At 48.1% G+C, this 19,788-nt stretch overlaps 1 protein-coding gene across 50 annotated transcripts in view; it reads right to left on the bottom strand.

Moving 5' to 3' along the window:
* Positions 1-122: 122 nt before the first annotated feature.
* Apbb2 (amyloid beta precursor protein binding family B member 2) overlaps positions 123-19,788 on the bottom strand; it is a 382,955-nt gene continuing 363,289 nt past the window's right edge. For 35 of the 50 annotated variants that reach the window (XR_015636597.1, XR_015636595.1, XR_015636591.1 and 32 more), the window contains 6 exons: positions 15,116-15,230; positions 13,955-14,042; positions 12,792-12,875; positions 10,878-10,993; positions 9,163-9,342; positions 123-4,185 (listed from right to left, as the gene is read on the bottom strand). Coding sequence is in view for 33 of the 50 variants with exons in the window: in XM_087583035.1 (XP_087439161.1) it covers positions 4,018-4,185; positions 9,163-9,342; positions 10,878-10,993; positions 12,792-12,875; positions 13,955-14,042; positions 15,116-15,230 (751 nt within the window). In the remaining 17 variants the exon portion in view is untranslated. 50 annotated transcript variants of the gene reach the window in all.

Here is a 19,788-nt window from a genome sequence, read left to right as displayed (position 1 = left end):
GTTTCTGTGTTCAGAATGCCACCTCACTTTACTGACATAAAGTATAAAAATAACTACATCCTAATTTTTAACAAATGGGAGACCATAAACTCTAATGAAAGCAGTACCTTACATTACTAAAGTGATTTTTAAAAAAAAAGTTTAATTTGAAGTAAGAATACAAAAAATAAAATTACCGAAGAGACACTAAATTTGTATGTGTTTCTTATATATGTGGCCTGGCTATCAGATCAACGAGAATGCTTTTATGCAGCTACATTTATTCCCACGACATTTTACATGTAAACGTGTAAACGTGGTCCACAGCAAACGGCAACGCAAAGAAATGAGATGTCCTCTCAGGAGGAAGCGGCCGATGTGGCCGCCTGGAGATGTCTTCACAGCCTTGAAGTGCCAACCTCTCCTCCTGTCCTCTCCAGGGGCTAAACTCCGATCCCTGCACAGGTGGTGTAAGAGCTATACCACTGGGCCATACCACCAGTATGCCGAAACAAGCCCAATTACTCTCTTACTGGCTATAAACACGTCAGATATTAGGTTAAACCGGGCCGACTAGAGAGCTTTCAGTTTCATTAAATTGTGCTAATGTCAGGGAGACATGTGGCTTCTGAAGTCTTGTGTTGAAATGCTCACAAATTGAATATACCACACATTAAGGGGAGTTTGGGGCTACAAGTTAAGAGGTCCAGTTTTGAATAGTTTGTTATGTGTCCTTCTTAAACCCCTAATGTGGATTAAAACAATAAAAGTAGCACTGCCAACAGTTATCACCAAGAATTTGCTTTAATGGAAATGGGTCTAATGTCCCTTCATGCAGTAGGACAGACAGACAGACAAAACAGTGGCTCTAATTGGCTAGGGGTGGCCTTAAATCCAGGTGGAAACAAAGGCGTGTGGCTCTGTGTGTGTATTTTGGATGAAATCACGCGTGTTGAGAAGGGTATAAAAATGATGCCCCACAGTGCCTTTGTCTACAAAGTAAAGTTCTCTGCCAGACGGCATGTCGGCTGCCCCCTCAACGCTTCCAAGGAGCATGCGGATAGGTGGTGAGGGCACATCTGTCTAGCTGCTTGTAAAAAATAAAAAGAACTTTAAGGGTTAACTTCTTTCCTACATATTCCAACAGAGATGTGACTGCCAACTGTTACAGAACCATGTGACTGCCAATCGTTACAGAACCACTTTCTAGATGACGTAGAGTTCACTGGGTTACTTAAGTGAGACCTGGATACACAGACATCATACCCAGCAAAGATAGTACAGTAACACAGGAATGCAGTATATTTCAGTAAAAACAGAATAAATAAAATAAAAATATTTCAAGCTGTATTTAACAGGTTAATTTAAAAAAAGAAAAAGATAAGACACACAAGGCATTGTGAACATGGCCGCCTGTTTACCGAATCACAGAGAAAGAATGCATAGATAACCGAAGTATCACAAAGACCTCAGGTAAAACATCGGCCTCCTCTCACAGACGGATACAAACACACTTCCATACATACTTTTTTGGCCATGGCAGAAAGGATCTGAACATATTGTTTAACATAATTTTACAAAAAAAAAAATCAACCTGCACTTAGAACACAAAGCTATTCCCAAAACAGAAAATGTGCAGTAAAAGCATTTCACTTGCAAAAGGCTATCATTCATCTTAACTGCATCTTAAAATTGCATATATAAATCGGTTTGCTCTTTAAAGCTAGCTCAGTCTTCTTGATCCTGAAAACAAACAGACATTTCTTAAAAAAAAAAACCAAAGGGGTTTGGGTGAGACCGCCTATAGAAACGTGGACTCTTCAGAGTTTTGAAGCTGCGTGCTCTAAAACCTTCTGCTGTGGAGAAGAAACAGATCAAAGTAAGAGACCACGAGGACGGATTCTAAACGGTTTTTCTCTGGCACAGTAAGGTTTCCGGTATGCAGAAAGTCTCAGATGGCACCCGTTACTTCAGCTAGCGTGCAAGCCGGCACCAAGCATAACCCCTTCTCAAGCAACATTGCTTTTCCTGTAAAGTCAGGACGCCGGTGGACAATCCAGCTTCTCCACCTCCCACCGCCTGTCACCCCACCACAATCTGCACTGGTGAGGGCCACAGGTGGGAATGTTCCTACCACAGGTAATGATCTCGGGGAAGTCTGAGATGGGACCAGGCTGCTGAGGACAGATATTCTTCCTCTGTGACACATTTGAGGAACACAGTCCTGGACCGAGAAAAGACAATGGTCTTACAGTAAGTGCCGCTGGGTAGATAAAGTGGACACTTTCCTAATTCACTCGGGAACTCTGAGGTCGCCTGACTGTACTTCTGTTCTCTGCATGGCCCCAGAGCCATTTGTGAAGGGTCCTCCTGATTGCAGGGAGGAGATAAAATGTGGTAAAAGTTTCGAGATGTGGGTCGTGATCCCGGCTCTCATGGACTTCGGTGGCATCCTAAGCCACTTCTTTAGCTTTTGGTGCCCTGTGTTCTCATTCCTTCAGTTTGTTTAGTGCCTTTCCTACCATGTAAGGCTCAAACGTGATCACACTGTGCAGACTGTTCTGACAGGTACAGAGCAAGGTTAAAAAAAAAAGCACTATTTTATAACTGGATATTGGTTCTGACATTAAACATAAACAACACAAGTAAGATGACCTTTTAAACAACAAGGCCAAGAGAGTCTAAAGTTGTATGTGCTTACGGTTAGGTTCCTTAGCTACATAAAAAAGAGGCAGGAAACTGATACATGGGAGACACTGTCAGGAAACCCATCATTTCTGAGTATATTTTGCTCTGATAGGAAAAAAAATTAAATCTTTGAAAGTAAAATGGGAAAACAGAAGTTTAAAAACACATCTTCTAGTCAGGTCTTAACACATTTCTAACATTAAACACGTAAATTCAGGAGAATGACAACTTAAAACTCGTTGCCATGGACAGTATATGATGGACAGACAGCTTCCTGGACATAGGAGCACAGAGGGAGGTTGGGGCAGCGAGGGGATTCCAGGAGCACACACTTGTCTCCAGGAAGAGAACTAACAAGAACCACGCAGTGCAGGTGGAAAATAATCTAGTGTGCGACAGAGACATAAAGAACATTTCCTCAGCTCTAAATTGCATATTAGCTCGGTATCAAACTAGGGGTGGAAACTGTAGGAATATTTCACTTTTCAGGTGTGGGTAGAGAGAATGGCATAGTACACTTTAATTCTCTAGCTGCATTGTACAATGTAAGGCAGAAGTTTGAAATACGTTCCATCCCGAATGCATCGTGACTCTGTTAATCTCTTTTTTTAAAATAACCAGTCTGAAAACCACCTGAAAAGAACCATCTGAAAAGAAAGGCTATTTTTTTTTGCTTGATTTTAATTCCTCAATTTTAGTTTTCTATCAATTTTAAAGTTCTCCTTTGCCCAGCACCCCAAACAGCTGTAGACGTGAGCCGGTGTCCACGCGTCAGAGAGCTCGCCGAGGAAAACGGGTGGCTGGTGTCTGTACCAACGCCAGCTGCGAGTTTTGTCCAACAGGCTCGCTGTTAGGAAAGACTGAAACCCGAGCTCATCACCCTACTTTTACAGCAATTCAATGGTATCTGTTACTCAGGATCCAAATGTCTTAAAAGCTGAAATCGGGGCAAAGTGCCGAGGGACCCCAAGGTGGCTTGTGACAGATCCAGTCAAGAGGACAGCAAAACAAACTTGGGCACCGTTCATCCAAGGACACGTGTTAGTTGTCTAGGAAGGGTGTGGCCGCATTCTTCGGTGTGTGCGCTGGAAGTCCTGTTCACAATATTTACAACGAGAAGAAAACCTTCCACTGCTCATGATGTAACTTACAGGAAAAAAAATCATGCTTCTTTTCATATCACATGATGGCGGCAAGACGAGGTCACATGCTTGTCTAACACTGTCTGGTTAAAGATAAATTCTCTGGAGACAAAGCATCAGCAACTGAGTGGAAGGCCAGGCGTGGGCTTCTTTAGTGTAGCTACTCGATCCTCAGGAAACAGTGACAGACTCCCCGCGTCCCGGGCTGCTAGGGTGTCTCTGTGACAGGCCGCTTCTGTTTCAAAGTGTCAATGAGAGATAAGACCCCTCGCTTCACATTGGTCGTGACTCTCCGGGTCACTGAATCGGCTGGCGGGGGTGGGGGGCGGACTTTCTGTGAAGGTGGCCTGGCTACCAAGCACTTCTGATATCGCAGCTGGAAGGGAAGAGGCAAGCGGCAATTTAGGTGATGTTTCTTCTTGGTGGTTGTGCTTGTGATTCACTACCAACATGTTGACGCTCAAAAGTTAATGGCCTAGTTCACCACCGCCACCAGCACCAGCACCTAACACCACCACCACTTACTACCAGTTTATCATCACCACCACCACCACCACCACCACCACCACCACAACCAACACCATTACCACCACCGTCACCACCAGCACCATCATCACCACCAGCACCACCACTGTTACTATGGCTACTATTTTCATCTCCACTACTACTACTATGACAGCCCCACCTCCACACATACACCAAAACTACCATTACACCGTGTGGGGGAAGACTGATTCCAGCCACCGTATGTGCACAGAGCACATCACAGTCCAGACTCCTTTCCTCTTCAGTGTGGGACGTTTTGCTCTTCCCACTCAGGGTTCACCACATGAAAAGCGCTAGTACACAGGAGCGCTAACTGAAGTTTTCACCAGACACGTACTACAGGTGCGAGCTCTTCCACCCTCCGCTTCACGGACTAAACGGTGGATGAGAATTATAAAGCACACTGTATAAAGCCCGAGGCAGGCCTGGCAACACCTCTTAGTCCACCTTTCCTACTTCAGTAGAAAATGTTGCATTGAGAGTTCAGTGTCTATTTTTATGGTCAGGTGTGAACTCTAACAGATTTTAAAAAAATCTTCATGGGCACTGGCAACACGGGCACATCTAGCCTGCACAAAAACAGTGACATAGGCCTGGTGAGACGGCTCAGCAGGTAAAGGCATTTGGCGTTGAAACCCATCAACTCGAGTTTGACCCCAGGAACCCACAGCAGAGGGACAGGACTTCCCAGAGCTGTTTGTTCACGGATCTCCATGTGTGGAGACCGTGCACATGCCATGTACACACACACACACACACACACACACACACACACACACACACACACACACAAACATACATACACATATAAACATACATACACATAAATACAAACACATACATATATATATACACATACATATACACATACACACATACATACATACAATACACACACATTAAATATACATTAAGATACATAAAAATATACTAAAATAAGTAGCCCACTTATTTTAAGTAGTTCTTCAAAGTTAGATGAAAAGAACGAGTTTTTTTATTTCCTTCTGATCTAAAACGAACCAACCGAGAGCTCATTTTCCAAAGTCAGTTAAATGTCACCAGGCTCCTTACACCTGCTCCTCCCTCAAGCGCACAAACAGCCCATGAAAGATGGACATTTGGTTTCCATGACCTCCCGTATCCCCAGATAACTGGCTCCTTCACCCAATAAGGAAAGATGGCTTCCCACGTCTGCCTGTACAGGGACCTTGCTAAGGCTATATCACCAAGCACACACTTCTAGAGTATAAATTTATTATCACGCAGGTGTGGTGACATTGAACCCTAGACTTGAAATTTCAAAGAGTGGTTCTGTGTGTATGGAGTGAATCAAAATTACACATAACTGATGAAGTTCATAAAGAATCCCCCTCTGATTTTAAATTTCACTAAAGTGTCTTCACTCGGGTCTATACGACACAGCTGCAAATTACGCCTTAAAAGCAAGTTCCCAGGAGTGTGTACTGCTGTACCTCAGACTGGGAGTCCATGTACGCGTGCTCGGGATGGAGGGTGGCTCTGCATGAAGGAGGGCGTGCTGCACTGGGAGGGCTGCACTCAGAGTGCGGTGGGAGTCTGACTGCACCCGAGAGTCTCCTCGTACCACACTGCTGGAGCTACTCCAGCTGCTCGCATTAATAACATTTTTTTATTATTAAAAAAAATGTTTCCAAGCAGAAAAATGAATCCTGGAGTTTGGAAAAAACAAAACTGTAGCCGCTGGTAAAACTAATTAGCTAACTGTCATTAGCATTTAAAACGTATAATTAAGAGCGAAAGCCAGCCATTTTAGGCCCGAACCATCTGTTATGCTGCATTTCAACTTTGTAAAATACCTAGGCTTTTGCTCCACTGAAACAGCTCTTGTTGATCTCCTGCAGCCCTTCCTCCCACCTCCCTCCTTCCTAACCGGTCTACACCTGATTCCCAGGTTCACCTCAGCTTCCCTCCCTGGCTCCCCCCTGCTCCTCCACCCTGCCCCTCTCCCAGCTCCCCCCTGCTTCTCTCCCCTGCTCCCCCTGTTCCCCTCCCCTGCACCTCTTCCCTTCCCCTTTCTCCTCCTCCCCTCCCCTGCTCTTTTCCCCTTCCCCTCTCCACTGCTTTCCTCCCCTTCCCCTCTCTCCAGCTCTCCCCCCTTGCCCCCCTTCCCTCAGGCCTGCTCCTTGACATCCAGACTTAGAATCCCAGATCCACAGCACTTAGAGAAAATATCCCTCTAGCCATGAACCAGTGAGTGGGAAACAGATGGGGTGTGAACTCCAGGTCTCTCTTCTTCCCCTCTCTTCCCCCTCAGGTCTATAGTGTATTAGAGATGAAAAAAGGAGTGTGTGTGTATGTGTGAGTGTATGTATATGTATGTGTATATATATGTATGTGTGTATATGGTGTGAGTGAATGTATATGTGTGTGTATGTGTGTGTCTGAGTATGGTGTGTGTGTGTCTGAGTATGGGGTGTGTGTGTGTGTGTGTGTGTGTGTGTGTGTGTGTGTATGTATACCTTGTGTCACAGAACACATATGAAAGTCAGGGAACAACTTATAGGACTTGGGTCTTTTCTAAAAGGTTCCAGGACTCAAAATGAGCTCATCAGGTTTGGTGACGAGTGCCTTTACCTGCCGAGCCATCTCACTGGCCTCAACAGACACCCGAAAGCCAATCTGCTCTTTCCCTATTCCGTTTATCTCTGCCCTCCCTCCACTCCCACGCCCACATGTAAACATTTTAAAATAAGCATTTTGACCTTTTGCCAACACTTAAATTAAAAATCATGAATCCCCCTTCCTTCCTTGTCTGCTTGAGAATTGGTGCCACGATGAATGCCTTTAAATACCAGATTGACTGTCTACTTCTGAGGAAACAAATGGCCACAAATGTCCTTCCCTCTGGGAAGGCAACGATAACTAAGTCAGGGATTTAGGAAAAGCAGCCAGAATGTACGAAACGTACAAAACGACACCAGATGTCGCTTTCGTGTCTGGATTCAGAACTCATTCTGGTGGTGGTAGGGCGACTGGCTTTGGTATGATTTGTGATTCTTTGGACTATGCAAGGAGAAGTGAGCCCAGGGTCTGTTGAGAAGGAAAAGACACCAAGAAAACAGCGAGGGGAGGGGAGATAAGAGGGAAGCAGGGGGTGCAGTGGAGGCCAGCAGTAGAGGTAAGAGGAGGGAAGGCTTTGTGGAGAGGGTCTGCCAGGGTGGGGCAAACCTTTACAGAAAGGACTGGAAGATTGCAAAGACATAAAAAACAACAAATGCACACACACACACACACACACACACACACAAAACTCAAACACACTCTGGCAGTAGATACTTTTCAAAGCCACTATACTCTCATGAAACCACATTGTCTCATGTGTGGTCTGTCATTCACATAAATGTCATTTCGATCTATGTGGATTCCCTTAAAGCGTGCAGATTGGCCCCATCCTAAAGTAGCCAAGCCAGTGTCGTACCTTAGACAACCCCTTGACAGACTTCTTTTGTGCTCACTTTCAGAGCGCTTCTCTCCTTGTCTAATCCCGTCTCTGTCTAGCGCAGTCTCCTCCTTCCGTTTATAGCTCTTTCCACACTACTGTGGGATTTCTGGAGTTCAAGTCAGTCTCTCCCACTGTATCTGAGCTCCTGAATTCAGGGGTCACACTTGGGCTTTCTAGGGTCTGTGCAGCCCATGGGCACAGCAGAGGGGACTCTGCCACCCCATGTTAGGAGGTACCCCATCAGCTCACTGCCTCCTGCTGACAAACCTTGTCTCTTCACTCTACACCTCAAGCCATTATTTCACCCACCCTCACTAGGAAAGGTCAGCAGAAAGATGTTCGTCCCTTTCAAAGGCCTACAGTTTTAAAACCCAAATATGGGCACTTGCTTATAGCCCCATTGCTTGGAAGGCTGAGGCATGGGACTGCTGCGTTTGAAGCCAGTCGAACCTAGACAGTGAGTTCCAGGCCAGCCTGGGCTACCGTGAGACTTTATCTCAAAACACCAAACCTGAGCCCCAAAAGCTCCAAAAGCAAGACACTGTCGCTCCCGCCAGCTCCACTGACCCACACCACTGTCGCTGGATGGTACCCTGGGCTCTGGCTCTGGTGCCTGCCTTTGCTCTGACCATTAAGGTGTTCAGTGGGTGCTATGAACAGTACCCAGAGCACATCTGCTCAATGAAGAGACGTCTTTGTCTCGAATCAGATTCACTGTAAAGCACCCAGCCCAGCAGCGTGGGGTTCACCCCGTTTGCCACTTACTGATGATGTGTCCAGTCTCTTACCTCACAAACCAACAAAAACCCCAACTACTGGATAGGGTTGCTGTACAGATTAAGAGGTAAATCATAAATACTATCAATGTGCTGAAAACAACCACGGGAAATAAAATCGACTTGTTAATTACTATTTTTTTAAGCCTGAGTTGAAGGTAGGCTTTGATAGCACACATGACCAGCACTTCTTGGTCATGTACTAAAATTAATTTGAAGTGCAGAATAGGTGACCCTTAAATCTTATTGGCTCTTTACAGGGCCCTGTCTCCTGAGATGTGCTCTGCTGGTCATAAGGAACTCTACCCACAAAAATGAGAGTGCTATAAAGTCCAGGGTTTTAGGAGTTACACTTTATCCTCTTAAGTAAGGGCTTCTGCTCTGATTTACAGCGTGTAGAAGAGGCGGGGCGGGTGCGTCTGTACACACGGGATGGGTCACTCACCATGCAGGCGGCGGGGCAGGGTGGGTCTGTACACACGGGACAGGCTCACTCACCATGCAGGTGGCGGGGCGGGTGGGTTTGCACACACGGGACGGGCTCACTCACCATGCAGGCAGCCTGGACAGCTTCCGACACATTGGCTGCATTAGGCTCACACCAGAACACGTGGCACTCAAAGCGCTGGTTCCCAGTGTCCATGATGAAGGCAAACGTATGGACGTCCTTCCCAACGCCCATGAAGGACAGAAAGCGCACCCGACATTCCACCAAGATCTCCTCTTCATTCTGTGAGAGACATCGGTCAGCGCACCCATGCTCTCTGGGAAGCCAGGCAGCTGTCAGCAAAAACTTCACACCCTAGACACCCTGTAGAACCCAGCCCAGCAGGACCTCCATCTCGGCAGAAAGGCAGATCTTGGCTTAAGCGACCCGTGAGGCCACCACTGCCATGGGTGTGTCCTGGTGTCTGATCTCACTGTGAATGACCCTGCTGCTGGGAACTGGGATGTGTGTCCATTCTCTCCAGCCAATCCCACATCCTCACATCCTGGGGCAACGGAACGAACGCTTGCTGTCATAGACTTCCACAAATGGCCCACTGCAGGTCACCCAGTGGCTCAAGGCCTCTTTGTTCAGGTGAACCTTGAGGGCCCAGGAGAAAAAGATTCTCAAGTCTCTCTCCATAGTTTTTTTTACTCAAGCGAAACGGTGCACCAAATTACGTCTAACACCGTGGACGACAAGATGCTGCCTAATCGAAACATTTGCCCAATCTCCACGCCTCCTACTTCTCCACACAGGGCGGGATGAAGATGTGTGTGGAATTCATTTCATAGCTGACACCCACTGCGGCAGCCACCGGCAATTTGTGAGTTGGCACGCAGAGCCAGAGTACCGGCTTTCAAATCCTAACACCCTGACTTGTTAAGTATTCAGGAATGAGACACATTTCATAGGCAGACTGCTCTGGTTGGAGAAGTCAGGAGGTTTGGGGAAGAAATGCAGGACTAGGAATTTGGGCGATGGGACAAAGGGGTGAGTGGAGGGAGGAGGGAGCAGTAGGGAGGGAGATAGAGGAGGGGGAGGAAGAGGGTGGGAAGCACTAGCCAGGACACTGCAGTGGGAAAGGGCCCAGCATCGTGCTGTAGGAGTGGATACCACCCAGCTCGAGCAGAGAGGCAGGCAGGCTGGGGAGAATTCTGCCCACTGCTACAGGGTGAAGGGGCAGAAGCTGGGGGATGCTAATGACCTGAGGTCTTTCCATAGCGCTTCGTGATCTCTGTAAAGTAGGCTGGAGTCAGACTGCTTGGATTTAAACCTTGGTCCTGGGCCTCCAATATGAGCTTAGAGAAGTGAATTTGTTCAGTCACCACGATGGGATAGTCTGAGTTGATGCTAATGCTGGCCTGTCAGGATGACCAATGACCTCTTCCCCATAACTTAGAAGTCACTGGGCTTCCCTACCAGAAGCAGCATTTGCACCCAACCCTGGACAGCGTGGACCAATCCACACTGGACCCTAATAACAAAACCAAGATCTAAGGTAAGCCGTATCTAGTGCTACATGATCTCCTCAAGCGGAGTCAACCTCTGAAGCAAATGAGGAAGACAGGATCGGGGTATCAGGATGGAAGGATCCGGTCCTGAGGAAGGCACCATTAGATGCAGACAAAGCCCCGAATCTTCTATAAACACAGGCCACTTTAATTACATGGCAGTACAAACCCCAAGAAGCCTAGCTTTGACTCAGTTTCTGAGTCTTAGGAAAGGGCGCTGTACCCTAAACCTCCCTGTAGCCTGTCCCTTCTCCAGGTCCCCACCTTTTCATTGATGACTGTCACAGTGGCATCGGCCACGTTCATGTTCACCGAAGGCCAGTCCTCCTTGCTGGATGACGTCATAAGATTCTCTATGGCACTGTTCAGGGTGTCCATGCCTACAGACAGAAAGGATGATTGAAAATCCACTCTAATATGGGTCCAGTTGCTCGGCCGCAGCCACATGCAGGCTGTCCCTGGTATCGGGCTGCCTTATCGCTATTCTTGTGTGCTCAGAAGAAAGAAGCCAGTGTTTCTAATAGAGACTCCTGGGCATCTCCAGGGATCCAGTGCGTGCGGATGGATGTGCATACACATGGGGGGGCGGGGCATGCACATGGCAGTGTTCCAGTGGGTCCTGTCTGTGAGACCATGGTACCTCAACCTAACCCTGCCCCAAAGATTCCCCCGCTACAGGGTGTTGCCTTTGAGCGCCTGGGGATGGAGAGCCAACAGAAGCCAGCATCTTCCTGAGTGCCAAATCCTCCTCCATCACATTTGACATTTTGCCAGGCCGAGGTTGGTGGCCCCTTTACAGACACACTACATGCTGCCCAGTGGACTCCTTTGCTAGTTGTAGAACAAACAAGTTTAAATAAATTAAATCTGTTTATTGTGGTAAGTGTGGTGTGTGTGTGTGTGTGTGTGTGTGTGTGTGTGTGTGTGTGTGTGAGTTTACATGACATTGCATGTGTGTGTATGTCAGAGGAAAACTTTTGAGAGTCAGTTCTCTCCTTCTACTATTTGGGGTCTGAGGGTTGAACTCATGCTGGCGAGCTTGGCCGAAAGCTCCTTTACCCACTTAGCTATCTTGCCTAGAAATAACAAGTGACTTGTGATGTAACTCACACGGAATTCACTCTTTTTAAAGTATGTATCTCACCCAGTCGTTTTCAGTAACGACTGGTAGTTACCAGATCAACTTTAGAAGATTTTCATTAGCCCTGTAACTTTTAGAGACCACTCTCCATGTTCCCCACAGCCTAACCTCAAAGCAACCCTTACTATGTCTAGGGGCATACCTATTTTTAGCATTCATGTAGAGAATCTCCGACAAAGGACTTTATTTTAAGGGTGACTTATTTATCTCAGTGTTTTCAAGGGTCATGCATGCTCTGGCATGTTTCAGTAATTTTTAACTTTTTTCCCTTGTCATATGAAATTCCATTCTCAGAAAGTATTAATTCGTTTGTCCATTAGTCAGGCAATGGGCACTGGGAGTGCCTTTACTTTCCAGTCTGTCATGTATAATGTTACTATGAATGTTTTTGTAGTTTTGGGGGGATGATGCTTCTACTTTCGTGGGTTCTGTATAGCGGCAGAACTGCTGGGTCAAAGGTTGCAACCTTTAACCCTTTGAGGAACTGCTGGGCTGCTTCCCAGAGATCCTTTTGCCCTGTGCCCAGTGGAGCAAGGGGCTCTGATTTCTCCATGGCCTCTTCCAGACAGGCAGACACTACAGCTCCAGGCCCTTGTGAGCTTGAGTAAATGGAGCCAGTCAGTGTCTGCCACTGGGATGGGACCTGAACCCTGGAGATTCCACCTCTGTTCTAGAGTACAGACAGTGGCTCCATCAGTTTCCTTCCTGTCCTTAGTTGTTAAGAACGGAGGCAGGAGCCTGCCCCAAAGCTGGAAGCTCACTGGAGAACAGAGGGCACCCTGCAGTCCTGGGCTGCTCAGCTCTCGAATGCTGGGAGAACAGGAAATTCAAAGAGGTCCCCTTAGAGTCCCTGTGTCCTGGGTCACATGTCCAATCAGGCTAGCTTTTCTTCCCCTGGTCATGTGATCAGGACAGTGTCCAGATGGTGATACCACAGAAGCATGGATCAAAGATGCAGAGAGGACTGACACAGTGGCCTCGCCCACATGGGGAACAAATGGCTCTCATACTTGGGAGGCTTGCAAAGTTTTACCTACCGACAGGTCGGTCTACAGGTAACATGCCCAGGTACTGCACGTGGAACTTCTGCACCAGCTCCGTCTTTGGTGTTGGAAAATCTACTACAGGGAACAAAAACAGCGTGTTTCTCAGTAGTTCAGGAGACAGTGAAAACCAGCAGTGCTCTTGGCGTCGGCACTCCCAGATGGCCACCCAGACGGAGGGGTCTTATCAGTCTAAACCCTACAGACCTCTCTTTCACAGTGAAATGCTTTGGAAGGCAAAGATCAGCTATGGAAGTCTTTCGTGTGCTAAGAAATAGCTTTTTGTGCTCTGTGTATTAGGTGTGTCTGGTGCCCAAAGAAAGATTAATCACAAAGGGTACAATCGAAAACACGTGGGAAATAATGTAGTCCCCTGGCTATGAACCTACATATTTTTAAACTCATGAGTCCTTACCCCAGGGCTATACATGAGTTAAAAAAGCAAAAACAAAACAAAAAACTCCACTGACAATAGTCTTTAATTGTTCAACGGAAACACAAAACAAGTGCCCTTTGTGTTTAATACTACTGACAAAGTGACGCTGTCCTTTGGAGGGCCTGGAGCACCCACTCAGCTTCCCCTCCACCACCCAGGCACACAGCACCCAGGCTGGCTCCTGTTTTGCTTCTACCTCCCAAGTTCTAGAGATCGAATTCTAGGTTGGGGGCCACTGTGCCCAGTTTTAAGGCACACATATTTAATATGTATGAAGCGTTTGCTAATTTGCATATGTGTACCACGGGCACATGGTGACTGGGGAAGCCAGAAGAGGGTAATAGATGCCCTACATACAGAGTTCCAGGAGTAGTCATGGGGGTGGAACCTGGGTATTCTGTAAGAGTAACTCATGCCATCTCTCCAGCCCTTGAGAAGCCTCACAACGCTGCTGTTTTGCCAGGCTGGCCACAGCTGCAGAGGAGGAGGGTGAGGAGGAAGAGGAAGAGGGGGAAGGGGAGGAGGAGGGGAAGGAGAAGAGAGAAGAAGGGGAGGAGTAAGGGGGGGAGGAGTAAGGGGGGGAGAGAGGGGGGAGGGGGAAGTTAAGGAAGAGAAGGAGGAGGGGGAAGGGAAGGGGGAGGAAGAGAAGGAGGAGGGAGGAGGGGGGAGGAGGAGGAGTTGGAGTTAGTCACAGTTGAAGTTGTAGTGGCCACAGACATACCTTGCAAAGGGACATCGAGACTCATATTGGTCCTCTCCTGTAAGGAGCTGCAGGCCAGGGCTTTGGCATTCTTCCGTTCAGCCATAATCTAGACATCAAATGAAAGTGCAGCTTGGGTACACGGTTATAGACCCCGTGTCACCGGCCAGCCCTGACAGTAAAGCCCACTCCACTGGGATTTAAACTAGTGTCGCTTCCTGCCTTCTTTCCCTGCCAGTCTCTGCATTACTTTCACTTCAGACACCTTCCTTCCCAGGAATAAGAGCATCTCCGTAGAGCAGCTGTTCTCTTAAGTGCTTAGAGCTCCCTTCTTCCGTCTGCTGGTTCTCCCCTCTGCTCAAAACCCAGCATTCGCCTTGTGGACGTTCAGGTCCCCTGTGCTCAGGGAGCAGAGATTAACTTTCCTGCTGCTGGCCCACGCTGACTTTTGATACCCTTGTCAGAGATCTGGAGACAGAGCATGGTTCGAATCCCAGCACTGCCCTCATCAGCTGTGACCTTGCATAAGTGAGCTTCCCTTCTGGGTCTCATTCCTTTCCCTGAATTCATGTCAAAGAGCAGTTGTGTGGACTAAATGAGTATTAAATGAATCCAGAGGGCTCAGAAATGTCAGTCGCTAACATCCATATTCTCCGAGTCTCCCAGGCAGTCTCCCTTCCATGAGGGACACTAGCGGTCACTGTGTGTAGGCATCACACTCTTTAGTGTATGTTTGCTTTGGTTCTCAACAAGAGAGTTATAGAACGGTGTGGATTTGGGAATGGAAGGAAGCCTGGTCACCAGCTGTCTTATAAGTAACTCACTTTCAATCCCAGCCCAAGATTTTTATTGCAAGGCTGGAAAATCATTTCTCCAGGTAGGCAACTTAGAGGTGACCTGGCATACATAGGAAGAAAGCATCAGTTACCCACAAATACCCCACCATCTTGTGAGGATCTCGGGCATCCGAGGATGTAAGTGGGTTACCCTGATGGATCTGTTACCGATGCCCTAGACCTTGAAGGACCACTACATGTTAATGACACGGGCGAGCACCACCTGCCTGCTTTCCCCTGAGTTAGGTTTCTCAGGCAGCACTCCTGCCTTCCTGACTGTCCTATCTGCTCAGGCGGTAAGAGGGAACAGGGAGGTAGACTCTGTCCGGGCCCCGATCCATCCTACCTTGGAACAGATTTCGTGGAGACTTGTGGCAATGGCTTTTGCTGGTGTGTCACATCGAAACACATGGCATTTCAGAATTCTCGTGTCTTTGTCTCTTGCCACATAAGCAAAGTCCCTGGGCAAAAGGAAATTTACCAGGGTATTAGGAAAGGGAGCCTTCAGCCAATACGCTCTCTAGTTGTGAATGTTAACTGAGCTTGCAGCCAGCGTGTCAGTGTGAACTGTGGATGCAGATTAAAAACCAAACCCAAAACGTCAGCAGCTATGGACGACAGAAGCAGAGTTCAGTGGCTGTTAGGGATGGGATGCTATATCACAAGACAGGGTCTTCCAAACCTAGGCTCTTGAACTTTGGGGGCGGGTGGTGGGGGACAACACAGAGTGAACACGGAATCCTGCAGAAAGCATCTGTCACAGATAGGATGGTGAGACAATGAACATGGAATGAGGAAGGATATGGATTGCAGAAGGACACAATGGCAGACAGCTCGGCAGCGGAAGTGAAACCATGGGCTGAGATGTGTGCATGTGTGCACGGAGGATGGGCAAGCCCCACAGCTGCCCGAGGAAGCCGATGGGCCACCAGAGGGAACACCGGAACACACAGACCCTGTGGCTGTGAATGCTACCAAAGGCACGGGACTCTGCTGAACAGACACACTTTAGCCCTGGGGGCAAGGCTGGCCTCCTGTGTTATAAACCTGGTCAGTTTGAGCAAGTGGCCTACACTGATGGCTGTATGTTTTTACTGACACCCACTGTGACCTTACTTGGCTTCAAAACAACCATGTCACACAATTAAGTTTCTTGCTGCTTTAGTGGAGACAGTTTTCCAGAGGGGGAGTATAATGTCTCACTGCATAGCCCAGGCTGGCCCTAGAACTCCAATCTTCTTGCCTAATTTCTCCAGTTCTGAGGCTGTAGGCATGAGCTACCCCACACAGCAACTGAACTTATTTTTATATTACTCATCTTCCTATCTAGGTATTTTAAACATTTTTAAAGATATATTCTATGTTTTAATTATATGTATTGTGTGGGTGTGTACATGTGTGTGCAGGTGCCCCCTGAGGTCAGGGCATCAGAGCTCCCTGAAGCTGGAGTTGGGGCTGTTGTGAACTGGGTTCTCTATAAAAGCAGTACACACTCCTAACTGCCGAGCTATGTCCCCAGACCCTAGTCATGGGTTTTGCCATATGGTCTCCTGATGGGGTCCAGGCTGGCCACACATAATAGCAGTTCTCTTGCTTCCACCTCCCCAAGTGCTGGAATGGAGGTGTGAGCTACTCTGCAGTTACATTCCTCTTCTTTATATAAAAACTGGTGCTGTTTTCATGGATGACCTCACGAGGCTTTGGCCAGAAGTGTGATACTAGGGTGAGGGAAGGGTGACAAGCTAGACGGGTTAGCAAGGAAGCCCGCCTCCTTGCCCGCCTCCCTCCCTGGGAAGCCTTGGAGTTGGTCCTAAACAGTGGCTCCAGGCTAGGCCATCCCTGCCTGCCTACCTCACAGGCTCTACCCTCACCTGTCCTCAGCATCTGTCCTAAGTGGCTCCTGCTCCTTCAGGGACCATCTACTCAGCTGGCATCTTTCATACTGGAATCAAAGATTCCCTAGCCTGATGGCCACAGTCCTGTACCCGATCCCAATACTATGGCCCACCTGGACATCTTCTGAACCACTCGCTTCCCTTCCAGCCTGACCAGTACTCAGCATTCCAGCAAGTTCTTATCCTTGCCTTTGTTTACCCTGACTCTATTGCCTTGGTTGGGCTCAGCGGTGCCCCCCAGGTTCCCCTGTATATACTGCACTCGCCAGTGAGCCTCCTACATGTCCGTGAAGCTCTGTGAAGATGACTTGGGCCTTATTCCCAATGCCTAGCCATCACATCATTTGTAATGTTTGTGGACTGAAGCACAAGTCTATTTCACATGTCTGTAGTGCCGATTGGGAACGGTGGCGATCGCCTGGAGGTGGGAATGGGCGCTGTGGCACTGGGTGAAGGACAGGTCTGGGAAAGGTGTTGTAGATTTGCTGGGGTGGGTGGTCTTGTGAGGCCAACATGGTCTTTCTCCACACTGTATTCCCAAGCCTTCACTCCTGGTCTCAAGGGCTATCAAGGAAACACAACTCAAAAGAGCAACAGTTCACTTCTGGGGACTGCTCAAGGGAAGCCTTGTACTTGGCTGCTTCACCAAGCTCCTGCATCCCCCAGATGGTTGGTACAGTAAGGCGTGCAATGTCTTACAACCCTTCTCCTTCCAACTCCCAGGTCTGGCTGCCATGTTTCCGAGGCCAAATCTCTCCAGACACACCGGGAGCCACACAGACAGTGCAAGCATCCTAGTCTGGATTGTAAGAGCTGAGGAGTGGCCGTGCCATCTTTCCACATCATTCCTTCTATCAAGGTCCCCCCCTCTCTCTGACAAAGATGAGGGTCCCCATGATTCCGTGCTGTGGTATTTCCCTCATTTGGTGCCCATCAGCCCTCCCTTTATTGACCAGAGCTTAATCTACCCAGCACAGCCTTCTTGAGGCCTGCCTGGCCCTCTGGCCCACAAGGCCTTGCTTGTTTAAATGCGGTCACTGTGCAAATTCTGCTTGCTATACCCTCCCCTCTGTGTGTGTGTCCCTTCTAAAGAACAGGAAGGAACAGCTAGTAGGGTATCAGATGCAGGCAAACCAGCTTCCGGTTCATTCCTGGTTCTGCTTAGCAAAGACCCCTAACCCCTAAATCTCCAAGCCAAAACTGTTTGGGTGTTGGCAAGTAAATAAATCCTCATTGTGAAATGATTTTTCAAGACAGGGTTTCTCTGTGTAGCTCTGGCTGTTTTGGAACTCACCCTGTAGAACAGGCTACCCTCAAACCACAGAGATCCTCCTGCCTCTCTCCTCCATGTGCTGAGATTAAAAGAATGTGCCACCATTACCCAGCCATGAAACTTTCTGAATGAAATTATCAAAATGGCGTAAAGTTGTTGTCAGCTTATGTGAACAAGGTATATATAAAGTAGAAATAACTGTCACATTGGCTTGTGAGTCTCATCTCAACAAGTAGGTGCAAGCATTCCAAACCCACAAGTCCTTCTGGCCCTGGAGAAGCAGATTAGACCTGTGTGACCTCAGACCCGGATATTAACCCAGCTTTATGTGTGGGCAGAGATGTTTATCCAGCACTACCCTGCCATTCTCTGAGGGAAGCTTTAAGATCCAGCCTCCTCGCCCTGCTGAATGACAGCTGGCAGGAAGTATGCTATCCCAAGGTGACTGTGAGGAATGGAACTCACCCGGACCACTAACCACTGGACCAGTTCTCCCAAGCACGAGCTCTGTGCTGTCTGTGCTTTCCTGTGTAACCTCACAGGCATAATTAAAAAGTCATTATTATTACTCTTCATTTCCTTTCAGCTCAGGGGAGGGTGATGAATATCTCAGGCAATTGTCTGGAGTCTACATCTTCCCAAAGGAGAAAGTTGCAGCCTTGGGCTTTACAGGGGAGGGCTTCTCACAGGTTTTGAGCAGCCCATCTCTTCCTTTTTCTTCATAGATAGAGCAGAAATGTCTCGGTGAGAGCCATGCACGAATGTTCACTGACCCCGAGGAGGCTTCATCGCCTCCGTGGCACCTCTTTCTGTACAGTCAAGAGGTCTGCATGCCTCTGACTTAATTCCACTACGTATCCTGAATCACCCTAAAATAGCTGTTGGTCCCCAGCACGGAGGTCTGCGGAGGTGACAGGGTTTGTTCCTTAGACCTAGAGCATGGGCAAACATCTCGTTAATCGGCAGTGAGTCCAGACACCTCTTCACAGGTTGTAAGAAGCTGTGTTTTCAGCATCCCTCTTCTGGAAAGGGGCTGGTGCGGCACACACAGTAATGGCTTCCCTTGTTTCTCAGAGATGTTCTTGTCCTAATTCATGGAGTGTGTGAGAAGTGTCTTCACAGATGTACCAACTCAGGGCTTCAGAGATGCGCCTGTGTCTCGGGGTTGTCTGGCTGGCTCAGGGAAATCCCAAGGAAGGGGAGGCACAGGAGAGGGGCACGGGTAAGGACAAGCATGTGTGCTTCTCTGAAATGACAGCCTCGTCATGTCTGGAAAACCCGCTGTAGACCTCCGACCTCTAGCACCGAGAGAGTCACTTTCTGTCTGTCACTTTACGCCACCTATGCTTGTGGTAATTTGTTAACAGTAGCGACAGAAAACTATGCAGCTGCCCTGTGACTTTCCCCAAGCTGTAGTATGACTTTCATAATTTATATTTTTTGGAAATAGTCAATTCACTTCCCCAGTTTCCTTCTGTGCAGCTGCCATGGTGCATCAACGATGCCAATACAGACCCACAAGGTGCCAGCCAGGAAGCCCAGTGGCAAATCTCACACGCTGGTCAGAGACATGCGAGCGGTGCCCTTACATCCTCTCCAGGGTGAAAAAGGCGAAAAAGGCTCAAATGAAGCTCGAATGACTACAGTCAAAGACAGGAGGGAGCTGGGCACCCGGGTGCCTGAAGAGCCCCTGGTAATCCACTGCCCACACAGGGGCTGTAGTGGTGCTGTGGCTTTAAGAATCCTGTCCCAGGACTCCATGATCCATCTCTACAGCATATTCTCCTACGGGGAACCCAGCTTTTAATCTGAGCATCCTTACATGTGTCCAGACATGCGTGTCACATGCTT

The sequence above is a fragment of the Rattus norvegicus genome, chromosome 14 (assembly GCF_021556685.1).
Source record: "Rattus norvegicus strain SHRSP/BbbUtx chromosome 14, alternate assembly SHRSP_T2T, whole genome shotgun sequence".
In the NCBI taxonomy this organism is placed as follows: Eukaryota; Metazoa; Chordata; class Mammalia; order Rodentia; family Muridae; genus Rattus; species Rattus norvegicus.
This window is presented reverse-complemented; position numbering and strand designations above follow the sequence as displayed.